The 24,797-nt window shown below is 45.0% G+C and overlaps 1 protein-coding gene across 4 annotated transcripts in view; it reads left to right on the top strand.

Annotated features, from left to right (window-relative positions):
• Positions 1 to 3,368: 3,368 nt before the first annotated feature.
• sugct (succinyl-CoA:glutarate-CoA transferase) overlaps positions 3,369 to 24,797 on the top strand; it is a 563,356-nt gene continuing 541,927 nt past the window's right edge. For 3 of the 4 annotated variants that reach the window (XR_010020283.1, XM_063066726.1, XM_063066693.1), the window contains exon 1: positions 3,370 to 3,600. Coding sequence is in view for 3 of the 4 variants with exons in the window: in XM_063066726.1 (XP_062922796.1) it covers positions 3,531 to 3,600 (70 nt within the window). In the remaining variant the exon portion in view is untranslated. Of the gene's footprint in view, positions 3,601 to 24,797 lie in introns of all 4 variants that reach the window. The other variant, XM_063066707.1, reaches the window with a different exon arrangement.

Below are 24,797 nucleotides of genomic sequence, written 5' to 3'. Positions count from 1 at the left end.
CCAAAACAACATTCCTTTGGACTACGGTGCAGCAACAAAACATCTATCACACACAGTACATAAAACAAAACGTTACCACAGATATGTTAATGAAATATAATTGAAAGTGTGCAGCACAAGTAAGTGGTAAATAGTAAACAACTCACTATCCTAGTGACAAGATTTTGGCGGCAGCAGAGAATTCATTAGTCTCATCAAAATATTTGTAATCATAATGAAAGACAGTTCAAAATTATACTTCAAATTTTGAAATGTGCTTCTAACCTAAGTTATTTTTCCAGCAGGCAACATCTTGCAAGACATGGAGAATCCAAGTCTACCGATACTGCTTGACATGCGTAGTTAATTGAAAAGCCAAACTTGATCACCCATTGCCCTTGTGCTTGCTGATGTGTATTGACTCCTGATTCACCAGGACCTCTTGTTTGAAGTTCTTAACCTTGTCTTCAAATATCTTCATCGTTGTGCTCAATTGTGACTTTTCGGACTTCCATCACCCTGCAAACTCAATGTCCCTGTACCTCTCAGCTTTTAAGCATTCCTTGAGTACAACTCATAGACACAAGAGATTCTGCGGATGCTTTGTATCTTCAGCAACATACACAAAATGTTGCAGGTCAGGTAGCATCTATGGGGTGGAATAAACAGTTGACATTTCAGTGCTTTAGAGAAGCTCTTCAGAGCTGAGTTGAATGTCAGTGTGCACAAGAATATATGCATTGTTAATTTCAAACTCTCCTTAAAGATTTCATTACCAGAGCTATTCTGAAGAATAGAATCAAAGGAAGCATTAATAACAAAAAATATTTATGACGAATTTAAAAGGATGACATTATAATGAATGTCTTATCCAATCACCGTATTGCTGTGGTGGTGGTCCGTCATATCCGACAGTAACAGTAAAGTGAAAAAGCCATTGTACTGGGGCTGTTCCACTCTCTCGGTCCCATGGTAAAGTGGATGTCACAACCGGGGTTATCTCTTCCATTCCCCAATCACCCCATCTTTCTGAGACCTTAACAGTCCCTCACGTTCTCATCTACCACTCCATGAGTGTCTGCATTAAACACACCATCCTTTGGAAATCCCACCATCTTCAGTGGGATCCAACACCGAAACATACCTTTACCTTACTTCCCCCATCCCAACTCTCCACTTTCTGTAGGGATCGCTCCTTCCGTGATTCCTTTGTCTGTCCATCCCTCCCCACTAATCTATTTATCCCTGCATGCAAAAGACCATAAGACAAAGGAGCAGAAGTTGGCCATTCAGCCCATCGAGTCTGCTCCGCCATTTTATCATGAGCTGATCCATTCTCCCATTTAGTCCCACTCCCTCGCCTTCTCACCATAACCTTTGATGCCCTGGCTACTCAGATACCTATCAATCTCTGCCTTAAATACACCAATGAGTTGACTTCCACTGCCGCCTGTGGCAACAAATTCCATAGATTCACCAACCTCTGACTAAAAAAATTTCTTCGCATTTCTGTTCTGAATGGGCGCCCTTCAATCCTTAAGTCATTCCCTCTTGTACTAGACTCCCCCATCATGGGAAACAACTTTGCCACGTCCACTCTGTCCATGCCTTTCAACATTCGAAATGTTTCTATAAGGTCTCTCCTCATTCTTCTAAAGAAGTGCAACGCCTGCCCATTCACTCCTCCTCACCTGAGGCAACACTTCACCTGCAAATCTTCTGGGGCCATCCATGGTGTCCGGTGATCCCGAAGCAGCCTTCTCTACGTTGGTGAAATCCAACATAGACTGGGGGACTGCTTTGTTGAGTACCTTTACTCCATTTACAAAAAGCAGGATTTCTTGGTGGCCAACTATATTAAGTCAAACCCCATTCCCATTCCAACACGTCGGTACATGGCCTCCTCTTTTGCCATGATGTGGTCATTCTTAGGTTGGAGGAGTAACACCTTATATTTCATCAAAATAGTCTCCAACCTGATGGCATAAACATCAATTTCTCCAACTTCTGGTAATTCCCCCCGCCCCCCCCTTCTTCAGTTTCCCTTTCTGCCCCCTTACCTTTTCTCCTCACCTGCCTATCACTTCTGCCTGGTGCCCCTCCACCTTCCTTTTCTCAATGGGCCAAATCACCTAATTCTGCTCCTTTGTCTTATGGTCTAACATCTTCCCAACCACTGAGGTCAAACCAACTTTCATCTGCTTCTCTCCCTTCTTGAAGAGTGGAGTGACATTTGCAATTTTCCACTTTCGTACATTGTGGGTAGTAACAGTCTTCCCATGATCATGATTGTTCCTGGCAATTTTTTCTCCAGAAGTGGTTTGCCATTACTTTCTTCTGGGCAGTATCTTTACAAGACAGGTATTCTTCAGAGATATTCTTCAATAGTCTTCAGAGATTGTCTGCCTGGTGTCAGTGGTCACATAACCAGGACTTGTGATATGCACCAGCTGCTCATACGACCATCCAACACCTGCTCCTATGGTTTCACATGACCCTGATCGTGTTGAAGGCTGAGCAGGTGCTATACCTTGCCCATGGGTGACCTGCAGGCCAGTGGAGAGAAGGATCACCTTACACCTCCTTTGGTAAAGATGTATCTCCATTTTGCCACCCAATCTGTAGGTTACTGTGTGCTTTTTTTTGTTATTTTTGTTAAGTTCTTTATTTTATGGACACAAGAAAGGCTGCAGATGTTGGACATCCAAAGCAACACACACAAAATGCCAGAAGAACTCAGCAGGTCAGGCAGCGTCTATGGAAATGAACAAACAGTGGATGTTTTGGGCTGCGATCCTTCTCCAGGGCTTCTTCATGCTATTGCGTTTTTTTGTGCTGCATTGGATCCAGATTAAAAATTATTTCATTCTCCTTTGCACTTGTGGACTGGAAGTGACATTAAACAACCTTGACTCTTTCCTCCCCCCTCTCACCCAGAAGCTCTGCGACATCCCACACTGGACGCCGCCTCATCGAGTCGTCCGCTCTGCATGGTCCCGCCACCAGCCGCGCGCACGCCCTCATCTCCTCCCGCGGCCGCGCGCTCGTCCCCATCTCCTCCCGCGGCCGCGCGCTCGTCCCCATTTCCTCCCGCGGCCGCGCGCTCGTCCCCAACTCCTCCCGCGTTCGCGCGCTCGCCCTCATCCAACCCCGGGGCCGCGCGTTCGTCCCTATCCCATCCCGCGGCCGCGCGCTCGTCCCCATCTCACCCCGCGGCCGCGCGCTCGTCCCCAACTCCTCCCGTGGCCGCGCGCTCGCCCTCATCCCACCCCAGGGCCGCGCGTTCGTCCCTATCCCATCCCGCGGCCGCGCGCTCGTCCCCATCTCACCCCGCGGCCGCGCGCCCGTCCCTATCCCACCCTGCGCGCTCGCCCTCATCCCTCCCCGCGGCCGCGCGCACGCCGTCATCCCCCGCGGTCACCCCTCACCCTGCCTCCGCCAGCGAGCTCCCCACACTCACCCGCCACCGGGTCGGTCCTGTTTCCGCGGTGCACCTTTCCGGTTTGTGGTGAGATCGCCACCGGCGGACGGCGGCCATTTCCGGCGAGGAGATGCTGCGGAGGCGGGCGGCGGCGGGAGCAGGAGCGGGCTGGCGTTGGGTCTGGCGGCGGCTGAGCGCAGGTAGGGCCGGGCAGCGGAAGGCCCGTGTCCCGGGGAGTCCGCTCAACCACTCCGATCATCCTTAACAACCTCAGTCAGCCTCCCTCAACTCTCAAACTCCCCGAACCTCCCTCAACTCTCCTCATCCCACTACACCTCCTCCCTCAGATCCTCCAGCTCCCACCTCACCCACTCCCACGGTGAGACAGGCAGTTCTGGATGCTCTGCTGCTGTACGACAAGTTTGCTGCTTAGGAGAAAGTTCCTATTAATCCAGCGTAGGAGTTTCCATGTGCTGAGTTCAACCATGCATGAATACAGCCAAACGAAACAGATTCCTCTGGGGCCAAGATGCAAAACACAGTACCAACAGCACATAGAGTTACAATTACAGAAAAACATAGTCACAAGAAATAATATAGCCCAGGTCCCTGAGTCCATGGCCTGTAGATTGATGGTGCTTGGGATATTGTCCTGGTCTAGCAGCACCTTTGACTCAGGAGGGTAGAATTTGTTCTCTACAACAGAACATCTGGCTGGGGGTGCAGAGTGGAGCTTGAAAATTTCAATGCATCTTCAGTGGAAGTTGACTGCACCTTATTGTGTGGAGTCTGTGGGCAAAATGCTCTGCAATGGCTTGCTAAGCGAACCTTTCCCTATTTCTGATGAGGAAATCTGAGGTGTTGGAAATCTAAGGAACGCACACAAAATGCAGGAGGAACAGATTCTGGAAAGGAGTAATAATAACAGGGTTGTTGTGGTGGGAGATTTTAATTTCCCAAATATTGATTGGCATCTCCCTAGAGTGAGGGGTTTAGATGGGGTTGAGTTTGTTAGGTGCGTTCAGGAAGGTTTCTTGACACAATATGTAGATAAGCCTACAAGAGGAGAGGCTGTACTTGATCTGGTATTGGGAAATGAACTGGGTCAGGTGTCAGATCTCTCAGTAGGACAGCATTTTGGAGATAATGATCACAATTTAATCTCCTTTACTATAGCATTGGATAGGGGTAGGAACAGACAAGTTAGGGAAATGTTTAATTGGAGTAAGGGGAACTATGAGGCTATCAGGCAGGAACTTGGAAACATAAATTGGAAACAGATGTTCGCAGGCAAATGTACCGAAGAAATGTGGCAAATGTTCAGGGGATATTTGTGTGGGCTTCTAAGTAGGTATGTTCCAATGAGACATGGAAAGCATGGTAGGGTACAAGATCCACGGTGCACAATGGCTGTTGTAAATCTAGTCAAGAAGAAGAGTTTACAGAAGGTTAAAAAAAAAACTAGGTAATGATATGAATTGAGAAGGTTGTAAGGCAAGCAGGAAGGAGCTTAAGAATGAGATTAGGAGAGCCAGAAGGGGCCATGAGAAGGCCTTGGCGGACAGGATTAAGGAAAACCCCAAGGCATTTCATAAATATGTGAAGAGCAAGAGGATAAGACGTGAGAGAATAGGACCAATCAAGTGTGACAATGGAAAAGTGTATGGAACCGGAGGAAATAGCGCAGGTACTTAATGAATACTTCAGTATTCACGACGGAAAAGGATCTTGGCGATTGTAGGGATGACTTGCAGTGGACTGAAAAGCTTGAGCATGTGGATATTAAGAAAGAGGATGTACTGGAGTTTTTGGAAAGCATCAAGTTGGGTAAGTCACCAGGACTGGATGGGATGTACCCCAGACTACTGTGGGAAGCGAGGGAGGAGATTGCTGAGCCTCTGGCAATGATCTTTGCATCATCAATGAGGATGGGAGAGGTTCTGGAGGATTGGAGGGTTGTGGATATTGTTCCTCTATTCAAGAAAGGGAGTAGGGATAGCCCAGGAAATTATAGGCCAGTGAGTCTGACATCAGTAGTTGGTAAATTGATGGAGAAGATCCTGAGAGGCATAATATGATTAGGAATAGTCAGCATAGCTTTGTCAAAGGCAGGTTGTGCCTTACGAGACTGATTGAATTTTTTGAGGATGTGACTAAACACATTGATGAAGGTAGAGCCGTAGATGGATTTGAGCAAGGCATTTGATAAGGTACCCCATGCAAGGCTTATTGAGAAAGTAAGGAGGCACGGGATCCAAGAGGACATTGCTTTGTGGATCCAGAACTGGCTTGCCCACAGAAGGCAGAGACAGGTTATATTCTGCATGGAGGCCAGTGACCAGTGGTGTGTCTCAGGGATCTGTTCTGGGACCCCTACTCTTTGTGATTTTTATAAATGACCTGGATGAGGAAGTGGAGGGATGGGTTGGTGAATTTGCTGATGACACAAAGGTTGGGGGTGTTGTGGATAGTGTGGAGGGCTGTCAGAGGTTACAACGGGACATTGATAGGATGCAAAACTGGGCTGAGAAGTGGCAGATGGAGTTCAATCCAGATAAGTGTGAGGTGGTTCATTTTGGTAGGTCAAATATGATGGCAGAATATAGCATTAATGGTAAGACTCTTGGCAGTGTGGAGGATCAGAGGAATCTTGGGGTCCGAGTCTATAGGACACTCAAAGCTGCTACGCAGGTTGACTGTGTGGTTAAGAAGGCATACAGTGTATTGGCCTTCATCAATCGTGGGATTAAGTTTAAGATTTTATTTATTTATAGCCCTTAACTCGGCAGTGGAGTTATCGGGGCACCGTCTTTTGACAGTGCTTCTGTAGCAAGCTATTCTTGTTTTAACGAGGCCGAGTTGCTAGCTCAACGCTCAACCGGACTTGGATTCGAACTTGGGAACCTTTGGTCTGGAGCGTGGTGCTGATATTATTGCGCCACCAAGTGGGACACTGAGTTTAAGAGCCAAGGGGTAATGTTGCAGCTATATAGGACCCTGGTCAGACCCCACTTGGAGTACTGTGCTCAGTTCTGGTTGCCTCACTACAGGAAGGACGTGGAAACCATAGAAAGAGTGCAGAGGAGATTTACAAGGATGTTGCCTGGATTGGGGAGCATGCCTTACGAGAATAGGTTGAGTGAACTTGGCCTCTTCTCCTTGGAGTGATGGAGGATGAGAGGTGTACAAGATAATGAGAGGCATTGATTGTGTGGATAGTCAGAGGCTTTTCCCCAGAGCTGAAGTAGCTAGCACAAGAGGGCCTCGTTTTAAGGTGCTTGGAAGTAGGTACAGAGGAGATGTCAGGGGTAAGTTTTTCATGTAGAGAGTAGGGAGTGTGTGGAATGAGCTGCCGGTGGTGGAGGTGGAAATGATAGGGTCTTTTAAAAGACTCCTGGATGGGTACATGGAGCTTAGAAAAATCGAATGCTATGGGTAAAGCCTGGGTCGTTCTAAGGTAGGGACATGTTTGGCACAGCTTTGTGGGCTGTAGGGCCAGTATTGTGCTGTATGTTTTCTATGTAGCTCAGCAGATCAGGCAGCATCTAGGAAAAGGGTACAGTCGACATTTCAGGCCGAGACTCTTTAGCAAGACTGGAGAAAAAGAGATAAGTGGATTTATAATGTGGGGAGGGGAGGGAGAAGCACAAGGTGATAGGTGAAACAGGGAGGAGGAGGGGTGCTGTAGAGAGCTGGGAAGTTGATTGGTGAAAGAAGTACAGGACTGGAGAAGAGGGAATCTAATAAGAGGTAGAAGGTCATGGAAGGAAGAAAGTCGGGAAGGAACACCAGAGGGAGGCGATGGGCAGGCAAGGAGATAAGGTGAGAGAGGGAATAGGGGATGGGGAATGGTGAAGGGGGGGGAGGGACATTACCGGAAGTTTGAGGTCAATGTATATGCCATCAGGTTGGAGCCTACCTAGATGGAATATAAGGTGTTGTTCCTCTTACCTGAGTGTGGCCTCATCGTGACAGTAGCGGAGGCCATGGATAGACATATTGGAATGTGAAGTGGAATTAAAATGGGTGGCCACTGGGAGATCCTGCTTCTTGGTGCTCCTGGTGAGACCTGACGTAGATTGGGAGACCACTTTGCCGAGCACCTACGCTTCGTCCGCCAGAACAAGCGGTATGTCCCAGTGGCCACCCATTTTAATTCCACTTCCCATTTCCATTCCGATATGTCTATCCATGGCCTCCTCTACTCTCGCGATGAGGCCACACTCTGGTTGGAAGAACAACACCTCATATTTCGTCTGGTTAGCCTCCAAGCTGATGGCATGAACATCGATTTCTTGAACTTCCGTTAATGCCCCCCGTTCCCCCCCTTCACTGTTTTCCATCCCCTTTTCCCCTTCTCACCTTATCTGTTTGCCTGCCCATTACCTCCCTTTGGTGCGCCTCCCCTGCTTTTTCTTTCTGACTTCTATCAGATCCCCCCTTCTTTAGCCCAGTATCTCTTTCACCAATTAACTTCCCAGCTCTTTTCTTCACCCCTCCCCCCTCCCGGTTTCATGCCATCAGGTTGGAGGCTAACCAGACGAAATATAAGGTGTTGTTCTTCCAACTTGGGTGTGGTCTCATCAGCCTTGTGTTTCTCCACCCCCCCCCCCACCTTTTACTCTACTCCTCATCTTTTTCTCCAGTCCTGCTGAAGGGTCTCGGTCCGAAATGTCAACCGTACTGTTTTCCATAGATGGTGCCTGGCCTGCTTGAGTTCACCAGTATTTCGTGTGTGTTACTTTCCCTATGTAACACTCGCTTTGCCTAGTGGCATGATCTCGGGGTGATAACCCCCTGCCCGGCCAAACCTTAGAACTCTTGTTTGGGTGAATGCTGTGCGATGTGTCCCCTGTTTCAAATCAGTACCCTGTAATGACAAGCCGTGCACAGGATGTGGTTAAATAAATAAGATTTTATAACTCTTACTTGACCTATGGGATTAGTAGAGAAGCAAAATATAAAATAAAAAGGCGCCAAGAATAATAATTAGACAGTTCGAGCACAAGTAACTTGTTGGAGCTCACGCAGTATCCTCGGTCCACCATACGATTTCCTCCGAACTCCACGGGTCCCGAGCCCCCGCTCGCGGTCGGCTCCGCTAGCCAGCTCACAGCATCTCTTCGTATGCGTCTTCTCTCTTCATCCCTGTGGCACGTTCTCCCCAAATCCCACGCAAACAACAGCTTTCACACACACAAGAAAGAATAACATCTATCCCAATTGGTTTGCAAATGAATACAAGTCCCGTTATCACTGATTATAACCCAAACATGCTGCTACAGAGAACCCCTTACCTCAGCAGTTAACATTACAGAGAAGCCATTTTATTATAACACTACAGAGAAGCCATTTGATTAGCCTTAGCAAATAACATGAAAGAAGAAACCCCTTACACCTATTTCTCATTCTTCAGAATAATTCCTCACCCAGCAAAGCTCCAGGAATTTGGATCCTGCCCAGTCAGACCTTTCTGAAGCAGTTCCAAGTGATTTCAGTCGTCTGGCTATTTCAGTTTTCAGGGTTTGTGGTGTGGATCCACAAAAATGCTGGAGAAAGCTGTCTGATGTGAGAGTCTGTTTACTTAGCAGTACTGATTCAAAATTGTTTAATGTGATTTCCAGAATACAAGAGAATAAAATAATTGTTACTCCGGATCCGATGCAGCACAAAAACCCTCAATAAAATGAAGAACACAATAATAAAAACCAAAATAAATATAAATACAAATGATTGGTTATATACATAGACTGTATGTCCATAAAGTGACGCCAGTCGCAGGAGGGTCTGTACATAAGGTGACTTTCAGCAAGTGTGTTGATCAGCCTTACTGCCTGGAGAAAATAACTGCTTTTGAGTCTGGTGGTCCTGGTATGGATGCCGTGCAGCCTCCTCCCTGATGGGAATGGGACAGACAGGCCATGAGCAGGGCGGGTAGGATCCTTCATGGAATTGCTGGCATTTTGTAGCACCTTCCTGTATATATGCCCTTAATGGTAGGTAGGCTGGTGCTGGTGATGTGTTGAGAGGTTGTGGAGGTGACATGGCAGAGCATAGAGAGATTGGGAGTCCGCAGACTCTCAAGTACCAAATGGTGAAAGGAGGCATTTTGAGGGTAACAGGAAAAAGTGTTCAGTGATTTTTTTTGCTGGAGATAGAGCATGATTTTTTTCATAGGCTTTAGCGCATTTAAGAAATCCAGCAGCCTGCAAACATGAATTATTGTTGGTAAACTTCGATCTCGGCTGTGCAGTAAAGGCAACTTTGTTAGATCATTGATTAGCATGACGCTGTTACAGCTCAGGGTGTCGGACTTCAATTCTAATTCCAGAGTCCTCTGTAAGGAAGTTTGTACATTCTTACCGTGACTGTATGGGTTTCCTCCCACAGTCAAAAGATGTACAGGTTGGTAGGTGAATTGGTCATTGTAAACAGTCCTGTGATTCGGATAGTGTTAGGGTAGGGTTGCTGGGCAGTGTGGCTCAAAGGGCCACAAGGCTTTGTTCTGCGCTGTATCTATAAATAAATAAAGTTGAAACAAAAATTGTTGGAAACACTCAACAGGCTAGGTAGCATCCATGGAAAGAGAAACAGAGCAAATCTTTCAGGTCAGCGATGCTTTGTCAAAATCAGCAGAGTTCTGATACATTACCTCTAGCTTGACACGTTAACTCTATCTACTATACAATTAGCTAAAGTTACTAATTTAGACCTATACCCTGTGATTAAGCATTCTTTACAAATTTGGCTCCAGTTCCGCAAATCTTTTTAATCTTAAAAAATTTAAACTTTGTAGGATATCAAGTAGGTTTTTTTATACAGAGCGGTTGTTGTTATTCCTTTCCGTGCCTTGTGGTGCATCGGGTGGCATCCTTGCCATTTCTTTAGCACTTTTGTCTGTTTTTTTTACAAAGCTGAGTTGCTAGCTTGATGCTTAACCCAACATGGATGGAAAGTGTGTAAGGAGCTGGCTGAACATAAGAAATAGGGGCAGGAGTCGGCCATCTGTCCCGTCAAGCCTGCTCTGCCATTCAATAAGATCATGGCTGATCTGACCATGGACTCATCTCCACCTACCTGCCTTTTCCCCATAACACTTAATTCCCCTACCATGCAAAATTCTATCCAACTTTGTCTCAAATATATTTACTGAGGTAGCCTCCACTGCTTCATTGGGCAGAGAATTCCACAGATTCACCACTCTATGGGAAAAGCAGTTCCTCCTCATCTCTGTCCTAAATCTACTCCCCTGAATCTTGAGGCTATATCCCCTGGTTCTAGTCTCACCTACCAGTGGGAACAACTTTCCTGCCTCTATCTTATCTATCCCTTTTATAATTTTATATGTTTCTATAAGATCTCCTCTCATTCTTCTGGATTCCAGTGAGTACAGTCCGAGGCGACTCAATCTCTCCTCATAGTCTAACCCCCTCACCTCTGGAACCAGTCTGGTGAACCTCCTCTGCGCTGCCTCCAACGCCAGTCCATCCTTCCTCAAGTAAGGAGACCAGAATTACATGCAGTATTCCATATGTGGCTTCAACAGTACTCTGTACAGTTGCAACATAAACCCCATTGCTCTTAAATTCAATCCTTCTAGCAATGAAGGCCAACATCCCATTTGCCTTCTTGACAGCCTGCTGCACCTGCAAACCAACCTTTTGTGATTCATGCACAAGCACTTCCAAGTCCCTCTGCACAGCAGCATGCTGCAATCTTTTACCATTTAAATAATAATCTGCTCTTCCATTTTTCCTTTCAAAGTGGATGACTTCACATTTATCAACATTGTACTCGATCTGCCAGACCCTTGCCCACTCACTTAACCTATCTACATCTCTCTGCAGACTCTCCGTATCTTCTGCACAATTTGCTTTTCCACTCAATTTCGTGTCATCAGCAAGCTTAGATACACTACACTCGGTCCCCTCTTCCAGATCGTTAATGTATATTGTGAATAGTTGTGGGTCTAGCAGCGACCCCTGCAGCACACCACTCACCACTGATTCCCAATCAGAGTAACACCCATGTATCCTCACTCTCTGCTTTCTATTGGTTAACCAATCCTCTATCCGTGCTAATACATCACCCCAACTCTATGCATCCTTATCTTATGGATAAGTGTTTCATGTGGCACCTTTTCAAACGCCTTCTGGAAATCCAAGTAAATAACGTCCACCTGTTCCTCTCTATAGACTGCCCCAGTGGTGAAATAGCATTGTGCTAACTGCTACTCTACCCTGGTACTGAGATGGGTAGCGTGACTAGATGGGCCAAAGGGTTTGTGTCTGTGCTGTAGTGCTCTAAGACTCTGATACTAACAGAATTACACTTAGGAATGTTGTCAGCCAATTAATTTCAAAAAGAAAAGATCATTATTTCATTCATCAGTGTGATTTGCTGGATTTGAACCCGACAGCACATGGCTCGAAGTCCAGTGCTGATGTTGCTATACCAGCAGCTGGCTAACACAGAGTGGTGGTTGTGTGGAACGCACTGCCAGGGGTGTTACAGGTATAGTAGATTCATTAAGGGCATTTAAGCTCTCAGAGAGGCACATGGCTGGCTGTTCTGGAGGGAAGGATTAGATTGATTTTGGATTAGATTAACAGGTCAGCACAACATCATGGGCCGAGCGTGCTGTGCTGTAATATTCAATATTCTAGATGCTGCCTGACCTGAACGTATTCAATCACAAACGAGAAAATCTGCAGATGCTGGAAATCCAAGCAACACGCACTAAATGTTGGAGAAACTCAGCAGGCCAGGCAGCATCTATGGGCCGAAACGTCAACTGTACTCTTTTCCATGGATGCTACTTGGCCTGCTGAGTTCCTCCAGCATTTTGTGTGTGTTGTGAACATGTCCAATGTTTTTTTAAAAATTTCAGTTCTCTGCAATTTTTTTTTCATTTCTTAGGTAATCAAGTTCGAACATTTTTAGTATTTTCCCTTTGCCCTGTCACCAATATCCATACAGGGGGAAAGTGAGAAAGAAAAGAGACAATGAAGGAATGAAGATAGCCCATCTAGCATCTAGTGACGCAGTGCACCAGACTTTGATGTGACCGCTTGACCTATCGGTAGTTCTCTGCTTGGATTCTGGCATTCTGTGAGACCACATCCTGAAGTCCAAGACATGCTTGAATCAGTCAGACACATCGCTGATTATAGACTCAGTATAAACATATTTATAAATCATAAACTATTGAGGGTTAAAGCCAGTTCACTGTCTGGAACAGAGGATTGCAAATCGCATTGATGGATGCAATAATTTTCTTTTTGAAATTTATTGGCTATCAACATTCCTAACTGTAATTCTGTTAGTATCAGAGTCATAGAGCACCACAGCACAGAACCAGGCCCTTCAGCCCATCTAGTCATGCTACCCATCTTGGTGCCATGTTCAAGTAGTGGTTAGCGCAATGCTATTACACCTCTGGGGCAATCTGGAGTTCGGCGTTCAATTCCCATCGCTGCCTGTAAGTTTTCCCTGTACGTTCTCTGGGTGCTCTGGTTTCCTCCCACACTCACATCACTCTCGTGAGTGAAGAGGTTCCCCCTTGGCTTTGATCTGTGTTGGTAGTATTCGTGTTGGAGATTCAAACCCACTTAAATGATGAAACCTGCATTGCAGTACTGAAGTACTGAAGTAGGTGCTGCCTTTTTGATGAGATATGATATATACCATTACCTTCTTACTGTTCGAAGAAGAGCAGTAACTATAAGAGGTTGTTCATTGGAGTTGAAAGTATTTTGGAGATTGCAAAGCAGCTTTGTAAACTATACAAAAATGAGCTGCTGGAGTAACTCAGTGGGTCAGGGAGCACCTGTCGATGGACAATTGATGTTTTGAGTCGAGATCCTTAATTTGTACTGATGAAAGGGCATTTTATTTTGCTCCAGGTTCCAGAAATTGTGCCTCCAATGTAAGTGATCATAATTGAATAATAGAATTGTGCCTTCAAGCACCAGTATATGGAATATAGAACAGAACAGCACAGTGTAGGGCTGTGACGTGCTGACCTTTTAAGGCACTCTTAAGATCAATCCAACCCTTCCCTCTCACATAGTCCTCTTTTTTCCACCATTTAAGAGTTTCTTATATATCCCTAATTTGTCTGCCTCTGCTACTACCCATGGCAGGGCATTCCATAAACCCATCACTCTGTAAAAAAAAACTTAGCTCTGACATCCCCCTCCCAAAAGCTTTTCTTAAATTTATGACCCCTTACATTAGCCATTTCTGCCCTGGGAAAAAGTCTCTGGCTGTCCACTCTATCTATGCCTCTTACTGTCTTGAACTCCTCAATCAAGTCATCTCTCATCCTCCATGGCTCCAAAGAGAAAGGCTGTAACTCACTCAACCTATCTTCATAAGACATGCTCATCCAAGTATCATGTAATTGAAAATCTTGGCGAACTTCTATAGATGTGTGGTAGAAAGTGTGCTAATTGGCTGCATTACGGCCTGGTGTGGGAACACCAATGCCCTTGAGTGGAAAATCCTTCACCAGGTAGTGGATTCGGCCCAGTAAGTCATGGGTAAAATCCACTTAACTACTGAGCACATCTACATGAAACCTTGCCAAAGAAAAGCAGCACCCATCATCAAAGATCCTTACACTCAGGCCATGCTTTTTTCTCGCTGCTGTCGTCAGGTACAGGAGCCTCAGGACTCACACCACCAGGTTCAAGAACAGTTACTATCCCATACCATCAGGCTCTTTTAAGGACCTGTTGTGTTGTTATTTCATGCTCATTATCTATTGCTAGTTATATCTGCATTTGCAGTTTGTTTACCGTTAATGGGTCTTGATGTTACAGTTTACAGTACTATTCTATAGATCTGCTAAGTATGCCCGCAGGAAAAAGAATCTCAGGGTTGTACGTGGTGACTTGTATGTACTCCGATAACAAATTTTACTTTGCACTTTGACCTTCTGCAGTTCTGAGATATATAGATGAAAATGCTGGCTTTTGAATGAAATGTTAACGGGGTCCAGAGGATGTTTCTGAAAACGATCCAGGGAATGAAAGGGTTAATGTATGAGGAGCATTTGATAGTGCTGGGCCTGTATTCACTGGAGTTTCGAAGAATGAATGGGGGGTGTGGTGGGGGGGGATCTCATTGAAACCTGTCAAATATTGAAATGCTTAGATAGAATAGACGTGGCGAGGATGTCTTCTATAGTGGGGAAGTCTAGGACCAGAGGACACAGCCTCAGAATAGAAGGACATCCCTTGAGAACAGAAGTAAGGAGTTTCTTTAGCCAGAGGGTGGTGAATCTGGAATTCACTGCCGCAGATGGCTGAGATCTCATCTTTGGGTATATTTGAAACAGGATGATAGGTTCTTGATTAGTCAGACCATAATCTGATCCTATCCACCACTCTCATTAATCTTTGTGAAGTGCTATGCCTGTCCATTCATCTCCTCCCTCACCTCCATTCAGGGTCTCAACATTCCTTTCAGGTGAGGCAACACTTCACCTGCAAATCTGCTGGAGCTCACACACAAAATGCTGGAGGAACTCAGTAGGGGCAGTATCTATGGATAAAGTACAGTCGACGTTTCAGCCTGAAACATTGATTGTACTCATTTCCGTAGATGCTACCTGGCCTGCTGAGTTCCTCCAGCATTTTGTGTGTGTTGCAGCATCTGCAGATTTTTCTCTTGTTTGTAATCTGCTGGGGCTGCTTATTGTGTCGGGTGTTCATGATGCAGCCTCCTTTATATTGCTGCCTGGCCTGCTGAGTTCCTCCAGCATTTTGTGTGTGAACTCCTGCAGATGTGCATTGCTCAACAGCCCTTTATGTTTTGTACCCACATGGTTTCACCTATCACCTTCTAGCTATCCTTCCCCTCCTCCCACCTCTTTATTCTGTCTTCTTCCCCCTTCCTTCCCCGTCCTGATGAGCGGTCTCAGCCCGAAACGTTGACGTTTATTCATTTCCATAAATACTGCCTGACCTGCTGAGTTCCTTCAGTGTTTAGTATGTGAATCTTTGCTCATTCATCTTTAACTTGTGTGCGCTGCTAATTTCCCCAGCTATTTTACAGGATGTCCTGACAAGGACAAACTGGCAGTCTTGGTCAGATCTTGCCTGTCCTGGAACTACCCACAATAACCCAAAACTCCAAAGCCTCCCCTTCCACAATTCCCTTGCACAGCTGTACGGTACTGTAGCAATTAGTGTAACGTTTTATAGCACAAGCGATCACTGATTGGGGGTTTGATTCCTGCTGCTGTCTGTAAAGAAGCCGCTGGTTTCCTCCCACATTCCAAAGACACACGGGTTAGGGTTAGTAGTTATGGGCATGCTATGTTGGTGCTGGAAGCATGACCCAGCGTAATCCTTGCTGATTTGATTTGATGCTAACGACACATTTCACTGTGCGTTTCAGTGTACATGTGACAAACAAAGCTAATCTTTATCTTTGCCTCATGTTCCGAGTAACAAATTAATCTGTATTTGTTTTCCACTTTTTTTTACTTATGCTGGCATTTTACAAAAATCCCACTTTCTAACTTTGTTCCTCGCTCCTGAAAATCTGATTGTTGCACGTATAATGAGTTGCCTATTGGGAATCGGTGGAATGCATCATTAGCATGGAAACGTGGAAGATCTTGCTTTTTTCTTCCCCTTTTCACCGCCAAACAAAACATGTTCTTTGCCCTTCATGGTGCCCTTTACTTTATCACTGAGGAACCACTGAGCCACTTGGTTAAATTTTCTTGAAGTGACGTTAGGCATAAATGACCTTTGAGCTCCAAATGTAATCATGCAAAACTCTAGAATTCCAAAACTTCCTGTATTCGTGGTGTAGTTTCCATCCTCTGCAGAAATATACTGTGTCTTGTGAATCAAATCAGGTTTATTATCACTGACATACGTCATGAAGTTTCTTGTTTTGCGGCAGTAGCATAGTGCAATACAGTATAAATCATAAGAAATATATATTCAGTGGCCACTTTATTCTGTACCTCTGTACCTAATATAGTGGCCACTGAGTGTATGTTCATGGTCTTCTGCTGGTGTAGCCCAGGGGTCCCAACCTTTTTTGCACCGCGGGCTGGTTTCATATCGACAATATTCTTGTGGACCAGTCAACCAGGGTGGTTGGGGAGGGGGTGGTTCTTCAGGTAGGGTTGCCAACTTTCTCACTCCCGAATAAGGGACAAAAGTAGCAGTCAAATACGGGACACTTGTGTTTGCCCCGAGAAAGACTACCATGACCATGAAGCCTTGTGCGGGCACCTGTGTGCGCATGCGTGTACGTGCTGATTTATTTTCTACAAATCAGTTTTGGCTCAATCTTCCCGATTCTGTTAAGTGAAACTACACTGTACATACGTTATTTCTACTTTATATAGGCTGTGTATTTGTCATATCATTCCTGCTTTTACTATATGTTAGTGTTATTTTAGGTTTTATGTGTTATTTGGCATGATTTGGTAGGTTATTTCAAGTTCAACAGGGAATGAGGAAAGGTACGCTGACTCATATCGTTTCATATTGCCAAATCATATTGTTTCCTCGCGGCCCGGTAGCACATGCTTTGCAGCTCGGTACCGGTCTGCGGCCTGGTGGTTGGGGACCATTGGTGTAGCCCATACACTTCAAGGTTCGACTTGTGTGTTCAGTGATGCTCTTCTGCTGTTAGTAGATGCTCTACTGTTGTAACACGTAGTTGTTTCAGTTACTCACATCAAAGTTGCTGGTGAACGCAGCAGGCCAGGCAGCATCTCTAGGAAGAGGTACAGTTGACGTTTCAGGCTGAGACCCTTCGTCAGGATTAACTGAAGGAAGAGTTAGTAAGAGATTTGAAAGTGGGAGGGGGAGATCCAAAATGATAAGAGAAGACAGGAGGGGGAGGGATGGAGCCAAGAGCTGGACAGTTGATTGGCAAAAGGGATATGAGAGGATCATGGGACAGGAGGCCTAGGGAGAAAGAAAAGGGGAGGGGGGAAACCCAGAGGATGGGCAAGGGGTATAGTGAGGGGGACAGAGGGAGAAAAAGGAGAGAGAGGGAAAGAATGTGTGTATACAAATATATAACGGATGGGGTACGAGGGGGAGGTGGGGCATTAGCAGAAGTTTGAGAAGTCAATGTTCATGCCATCAGGTTGGAGGCTACCCAGACAGAATATAAGGTGTTGTTCCTCCAACCTGAGTGTGGCTTCATCTTTACAGTAGAGGAGGCCGTGGATAGACATATCAGAATGGGAATGGGACGTGGAACTAAAATGTGTGGCCACTGGGAGATCCTGCTTTCTCTGGCGGATAGAGCGTAGGTGTTCAGCGAAACGATCTCCCAGTTTGCGTCGGGTCTCGCCAATATATAGAAGGCCACATTGGGAGCGCCGGACGCAGTACATCACCCCAGCCGACTCACAGGTGAAGTGTCGCCTCACCTTGAAGGACTGTCTGGGGCCCTGAATGGTGGTAAGGGAGGAAGTGTAAGGGCATGTGTAGCACTTGTTCCGCTTACAAGGATAAGTGCCAGGAGGGAGATCAGTGGGGAGGGATGGGGGGGAAGAATGGACAAGGGAGTCGCGTAGGGAGCGATCCCTGCGGAAAGCTGTGCTTAGTGGTGGGATCCCGTTGGAGGTGGCGGAAGTTACGGATAATAATATGTTGGACCCGGAGGCTGGTGGGGTGGTAGGTGAGGACAAGGGGAACCCTATTCCTAGTGGGGTGGTGGGAGGATGGAGTGAGAGCAGATGTGCGTGAAATGGGGGAGATGCGTTTGAGAGCAGAGTTGATGGTGGAGGAACCTTTTTCTCCCTCTGCCCCTCCCACTATACCCCTTGCCCATCCTCTGGGTTTTTCCCTCCTCTCCTTTTTCTTTCTCCCTGGGCCTCCTATCCCATGATCTTCTCATATCCCTTTTGCCAATCACCTGTCCAGCTCTTGGCTCCATCTCTCCCCCTCCTGTCTTCTCCTATCATTTTGGATCTCCCCCTCCCCTCCCCCTCCCCCTCCCCCTCCCCCTCCCCCTCCCCCTCCCACTTTCAAATCTCTTACTAGCTCTTCTTTCAGTTAGTCCTGATGAAGAGTCTCAGCCCGAAACGTTGACTGTACCTCTTCCTAGAGATGCTGCCTGGCCTGCTGCGTTCACCAGCAACTTTGATGTGTGTTGCTTGAATTTCCAGCATCTGCAGAATTCCTCGTGTTTGTGTTTCAGTTACTGTCGCCTTCCTGTCAGCTTGAATCAGTTTGGCATTCTCCTCTGACCACTCATTAACAAGGCATTTTCAACCACAGAACTGCCACTCACAGGATTTTTTTGATCTTGCACCATGTAAACTCTAGATCAGGGGTTTGCAACCTTGGGTCCATGGCCCCCTCGCTTAATGGTAGAGGTCCACGACCTTGTGCGTGACAATCCCAGGACATCGGCAATTTCTGAGATGCTCAACCCACCCCATCCATGGTCAAAGTCACTTAGATCACATATCTTCTCCATTCTGATGTTTGGTCTGAATAACAACTCAACCCCTTAATGATGTCTGCATGCTTTTATGCATTGAGTTGCTGCCATGTGATTGGCTGATTAGATATTTGCATTAGTGAGCAGGTGTGCAGGTGTACCTAGTAATGTGGCCACTGTGTGTTGTTTAGTCCTCATGCAATTAATTACATCACCCCTCTGCAGAAATACACCATGTCCTGTGACCTATTTAATCAGCTCTGACCTTTTGCCACCTTACAATATTCAATTGTGTTCATGCTACACACAGTGGATTCTGGTTAATTGGGACATACCGAGACCAGTACATTTTGGCCCAATTAGGTAGCTGCCCCAATCAGCTGAAGTTTCATGGAAATAGTTGAAAAAGTATAAAAGAGATAAACGGTTGTTTAACCGAGGAACAAGTATTACAGAACACATTGTAATACTACCAATACAAATACAGTACTATAAAGCTGTATATTTGTTCCTAATAGTAAACGACAGAGGAATTAATTCAGTGTACGCTGCCGTGTTCTTTTGATTGACTGTAAATGAACAAAATCAGTGCTGACAGCTAGTACAGATATTGGACTGCCTTCATACAATGCTTTTGACGATTGAATCCTCCAAATCTTGCTTATTCATTGAAATGTTCAAGGTAATTGTCGATACCTGCAAATTCTTTGTGGTTCTTTGAAGTAGTGAAATGATTTCGTTTTCACTCCTGGTTGTTTTTGGCATCTCCAAGCCTGAATGCTTGAAACTGAAGAGAGCAAAACAGTCCTCTTACTGCTTGTTTCCTGCCAATTATTAGGGACAAAAATTACTGCTTTTTGAGCTCAAAGCACACGCGACTGACACGAGTTAAAAACTGTTCCTGCCCCAATTAATCAGTATAGCATTCCAAATAAATGAAGGGAATCCTGGCAATTTTCTCAATTAGTTTTTGTTACAGAAAAGTACAGCACAGAAACAGGCCCTTTGGCCCATCTATTCCATGACTAAACTATTTAAACTGCCTACTCCCATTCAAGGCCACCAAGACCATAACCGTCCATACCCCATCTTTAAGAGTTGTCCCAGATAAGCGACTGCCTTGATGAACAGATAAACAGATGATCTGGAATCCACTGTATCTTTTTAGTTTTCGTTAGACGCAATTCTCTTGCTCACATTCACTACTCTGATGCAGAGGAATAAAGAGTCGACCTTTCAGGCTGAGACCCTTCATCAAGACTGGCAGGTGGAGCGGACTGATGAAGGGTCTCGGCTCAAAACTTCGACAATTTATTCCTTTCCATAGATGCTGTCAGACCTGATGAGTTCCTCCAGCATTTTGTGTGTGTGCCATCTTAATTTTGTTTTTAAAGAAATATCTCTAGGATTAATGCAGAGCTGTTAAATAGTGTAAAATCCTTTCCGCTGTAAATATGTACGTACCTGAGTGCATCGGTTTTTATTGGTTCTTATCAGTGCTGCATGTACGCAACTTGCTATGCTGCTCTCTGAAATGATTTTGCTCCCTTTAGCTCAGCATAAATGAGATTATTCTTTGGTTAAGACTTTTAGACTGATGTGCCAAACCTCATGGTTTATTAAAATTTATCATCACATGTAAAGGGGATTTGTCAATAAGTTGTTTTGCTAAGTTTGTTTGGTGGAAAAGGCTAATAATGTCTGCTAATCAACTAACTCTCCTGGGAAACATTTGTTTGTAAAGTATTCACAGTCACATAGCTAACAGGACTTCCGAAAGTACCTAGTAACCATTTGAATATCTTTTGAAGGATAATCACTCTTAAGATCATAAGACATGGGAGCAAAATGAGGCCATTTGGCCCATCAAGTCTGCTTTGCCATTCCATCATGGCTGATTTATTATCCCTGTCAACCCCATTCTCTTGCCTTCTCCCCGTGACTTTGACACTCTTACTAATCAAGAACCTATCAGCCTTTGCTTTAAATATGCTCAATCACTTAGCCTCCACAGCTGTCTGTGGCAATGAATTCCACAGATTCACTGCCGGCTGGCTAAAGAAATTCCTCATCTCTGTGATAAGACTGCTGAACGGATCCTGACCCGGATCTGGCCGTACCCTCCAAATATCCAGACCTGCCTCTCGGTTTTTTTGCACTACCTTGCTTTATGTTTTTCTATTTTCTATTTATGATTTATAATTTAAATGTTTAATACATACTAATTTTTACTATTTTTAAATATTTTAAATATTTAATATTTGTACTCCAGGGAGTGGGAAGCGCAGAATCAAATATCGCTGTGATGATTGTACGTTCTAGTATCAATTGTTTGGCGATAATAAAGTATAAAAGGATATCCTTGTATTCTGAGGCTGTGCCCTTTGATCTTAGACTCCCCCGCTACAGGAAACGTCCTCTCCATGTCCATTCTATCTTGGTCTTTTAATATTTGATTGTTTGCAATGAGATTCCCCCTCATTATTTTAAACTCCAGTGAGTACAGGCCCAGAGCCATCAACCGCTCCTCTATCTAACCTGGGATCATTCTCGAGTAAATCCCTCTGCAAGTCGAGGTGAGTGAAGTTATCGATGTGGTTCAGGAACTTGATGGTAGAAGGGTGATATTTGTTCCTGAACCTGGTGCTATGGGACCAGGCTGTTGTACCTCCTTCCTGATGGCAGCAGTGAGAACAGAGCATGGCCTGGTTGGTTGCCGGGGCGGGGGGGGGGCGGTGGGGGTGGGGGGCTTTGATGATAGATGCTGCTGTAACAATAATGTAGTGTGCACGGGTTTATGGACCATTGAGAAATCTGATGGCAGAGGGGAGGAAGCTGCTTCTGAATCACTGTGTGTGGGTCTTCAGGCTCCTGTTCTTCCTTTCTGTAAGGAATGAGAAGAGGACATGTCCCAGATGGTGCGGGTCCTTAATGATCAATGCTGCCTTCTCGAGGCATTGACTGTTGAAGCTAACATTGATGGTGGGGAGCTGTGATGGAGCTGGCTGAGTCTACAATCTTGTGCATTGGAGACTTTATGCTAGACTCTGATGCAACCAGTCAGAGTGCTTTCCACTGAACAACCATTTTATTTGCGATATTGTTGATCTTGACAAGTCTGTTGGCCAGGAATGTGGTGAAAGTTCGAAGTTACATTTTTAGTATTTTATGTAGGACAGATCAATCTTTGCCTTAGTTTCTCATTTGGTGAAGGGCATTTCCATTACTTTCAGATTCTGAAGCTTTCATTTCAAAATTATGTTGCATTTTCATTTATCATGAGGGATTTCAATATGCAGGTAGCTTAGGAAAATCAGATTGGTGCTGGATCCCAAGAGAGGGAATTTGTAGAATGCCTATGAGATGTATTTTTAGAGCAGCTTGTGTTTGAGCCCACTTGGGAAAAGCTAATAATGGATTGTGTGTTGTGTAATGAAACAGATTTGATTAGGGAGCTTAAGGTAAAGGAACCATTAGGAGCGAGTGATATAGAACTCACTCGGCAGTTTCAGAGGGAGAAGCTAGAAGTATTGGACTAAGGGGAATTACATAGGCATGAGAGAGAAACTAGCCAAAGTTGATTGGAAAGGGACACTAGCAGGGATGACGGCAGAGCTGCAATGGCTGGAGTTTCTGGGAACAGTTCTGAAGGTGCGGGGTAGATACATCCCAAAGGAGGAGTATTCTAAAGGAAGGATTAGGCAACCGTAGCTTTTAAGGGAAGTGAAAGACAGGGTATATAGCAAAAACTAGTGGGAAGTCAGAGAATTGAGAAGCTTTTAAAAGCTAACAGAAGGCAACTAAAAAAGCTATAAAAAGATAAAAGATAGAACAGAATAGAACTTTATTCTCATTGCTCAAGACAATGAGATTGCAGTGCTACTCCAGTCCGTGCAAAACAGATATTTACAATGCGCGCGATGTAATAAAACACATTGATAAATGTAGTGTATATGGATTTCAGTAAGGCATTTGATAAGGTTCCCCATGCGAGGCTCGTTCAGAAAGTAATGAGGAATGAAATCCAAGGAGACCTTGCTTTGTGAATTCAGAACTGGTCTGCCCACAGAAGGCAAAGGGTGGTTGCAGGTGGTTTGTATTCTGCATGAAGGCTGGTGACCAGTGGTCTTCTGTAGGGATCTGTTCTGGTACCCCTCCTCTTTGTGATTTTTATAAATGACCTGGATGAAGAAGTAGAAGGGTGAGTTAGTATGTTTGCTGATGACACAAAAGTTGGGGGTGTTGTGGATAGTCTGGAGGGTTGCCAGTGGTTACAGTGCGACATCGATAGGATGCAGAACTGGGCTGAGAAGGCCAAGAGTTGGACTTGGTTGTCGGAGGCTGTTAGAGGTGCTCGTCATTTGGAGCACTTAATAGGTAGTGGGAGCTTATCCCCACTACCACCCTCGGCTATGACAACCTTAGGAACCTGTTCTATGGTGTGGCTTAATTTAAAAAAAAACATATGTGCATGCAACAAGTGATTTTGATAGTCTATAACACTCAAAGACCATTGACAAGCTGGGGTGTAGCGTTATTCAGCTGCACAACAGCCCTCGTGAAGAAGCTGTTTCTTTAGTCTTACTGTCTTGGCTAAGAAGTTTCTGTATCTCCTACCAGATGGCAGGCGATTGAACAGATAGTGTCTGGGATTGGATGTGTCTTCAGTGATGTTACAAGTGTGCCATAGGCATCGAGAATTGCAGATTGTCTCCAGGTCCAGCAGTTGATTCCCAATAATGAGCTGAACCATCCCAATCACCTGCTGGAGTGCTTTGTGATCTGTCTTACTGCAGCTAGAGTACCACACGGTCATTCTGCATGGTAATATGCTCTCTATTGCACATCAATAAAAGTTGTCCAGCAATTTTTGGGGCAAATTAGGTCTTAAGCACCTCAGGTATATAGCTGCTGTTGTGTCTTCCCTACCATCGAGGTTGTGTTGTTCATGCCCAAAAATGAAAACCCTTTTCACTACTTCAGAATTTAAGAATATGAAGCCAATGATATTAAATGGGATACAAAAAGGTTTTTTAGATATATGGAGAGTAAAAGAGGTGAAAGTGAATATTGGACTGCTGGAAAATGATACTGGAGAGGTAGTTATGAGGGACAAAAAAATGGCAGGTAAAAATGTCAGTGGAAGAAACTAGCAGTAAGTCAGAAATTCATATCAGGTTACTGCTTTGTTGCTATTACTAAGGAGAAGGTGCTTGGGAAGCTGAAAGGCCTGAAGGTAGATAAGTCACCTGGCCCAGATGGACTACATCCCAGGGTTCTGAAAGAGGTAGGTGAAAACATTGTGGAAGCGTTAGTCATTGGAAATGTCACTCCGCTCTTAAAGAAAGGATGGAGGCAGAGAAGTGATATTATGTACCAGTTAGCCTGATTTCAGTGGTTGGGAAGATGTTGGAGTCTATAATTGATCATGAAATTTCAGGGTACTTGGAAACACATGATAAAATAGGGCAAAGTCAGCATGGTTTTCTGGAGAGGGAAATTGTGACTGACAAATCTGTTGGAATTCTTTGAGGAAATAACAGGCAGGATAGACAAAGGAGAGACAGTGGATGTTGTTTACTTGGATTTTAAGAAGGCCTTTGACAAGGTGCCACACATGAGGCTTCTTAACAAGATAAGACCAGATGGTATGACAGGAAAGATACTAGCATTGATGGAAGATTGGCTGATAGGCAGGAGACAAAGAGTGGGAATAAAATAAGTCTTTTCTGGTTGGTAGTGGTGTTCTGCAGGGGTTCATGTTAGGACCGTTCCTTTTTACATTATAGGTCAATGATTTGGATGATGGAACTGATTAGTTTGTGGCCAAGTTTGTCGACGATATGAAGATAGGTGGGGGCAGGTAGTGTTGAGGAAGCAGGGAATTTATAGAAGGACTTAAACAGATGAAGAGAACGGGAAAAGAAATGGCCGATGGAGTATTGTGTCGGGAAGAGTA

This window comes from Mobula hypostoma, chromosome 1 (assembly GCF_963921235.1).
Source record: "Mobula hypostoma chromosome 1, sMobHyp1.1, whole genome shotgun sequence".
NCBI classification, from domain to species: domain Eukaryota; kingdom Metazoa; phylum Chordata; class Chondrichthyes; order Myliobatiformes; family Myliobatidae; genus Mobula; species Mobula hypostoma.
Note: the sequence above shows the minus strand (reverse complement) of the source record. Positions and strands in the feature narration are given on the sequence as shown.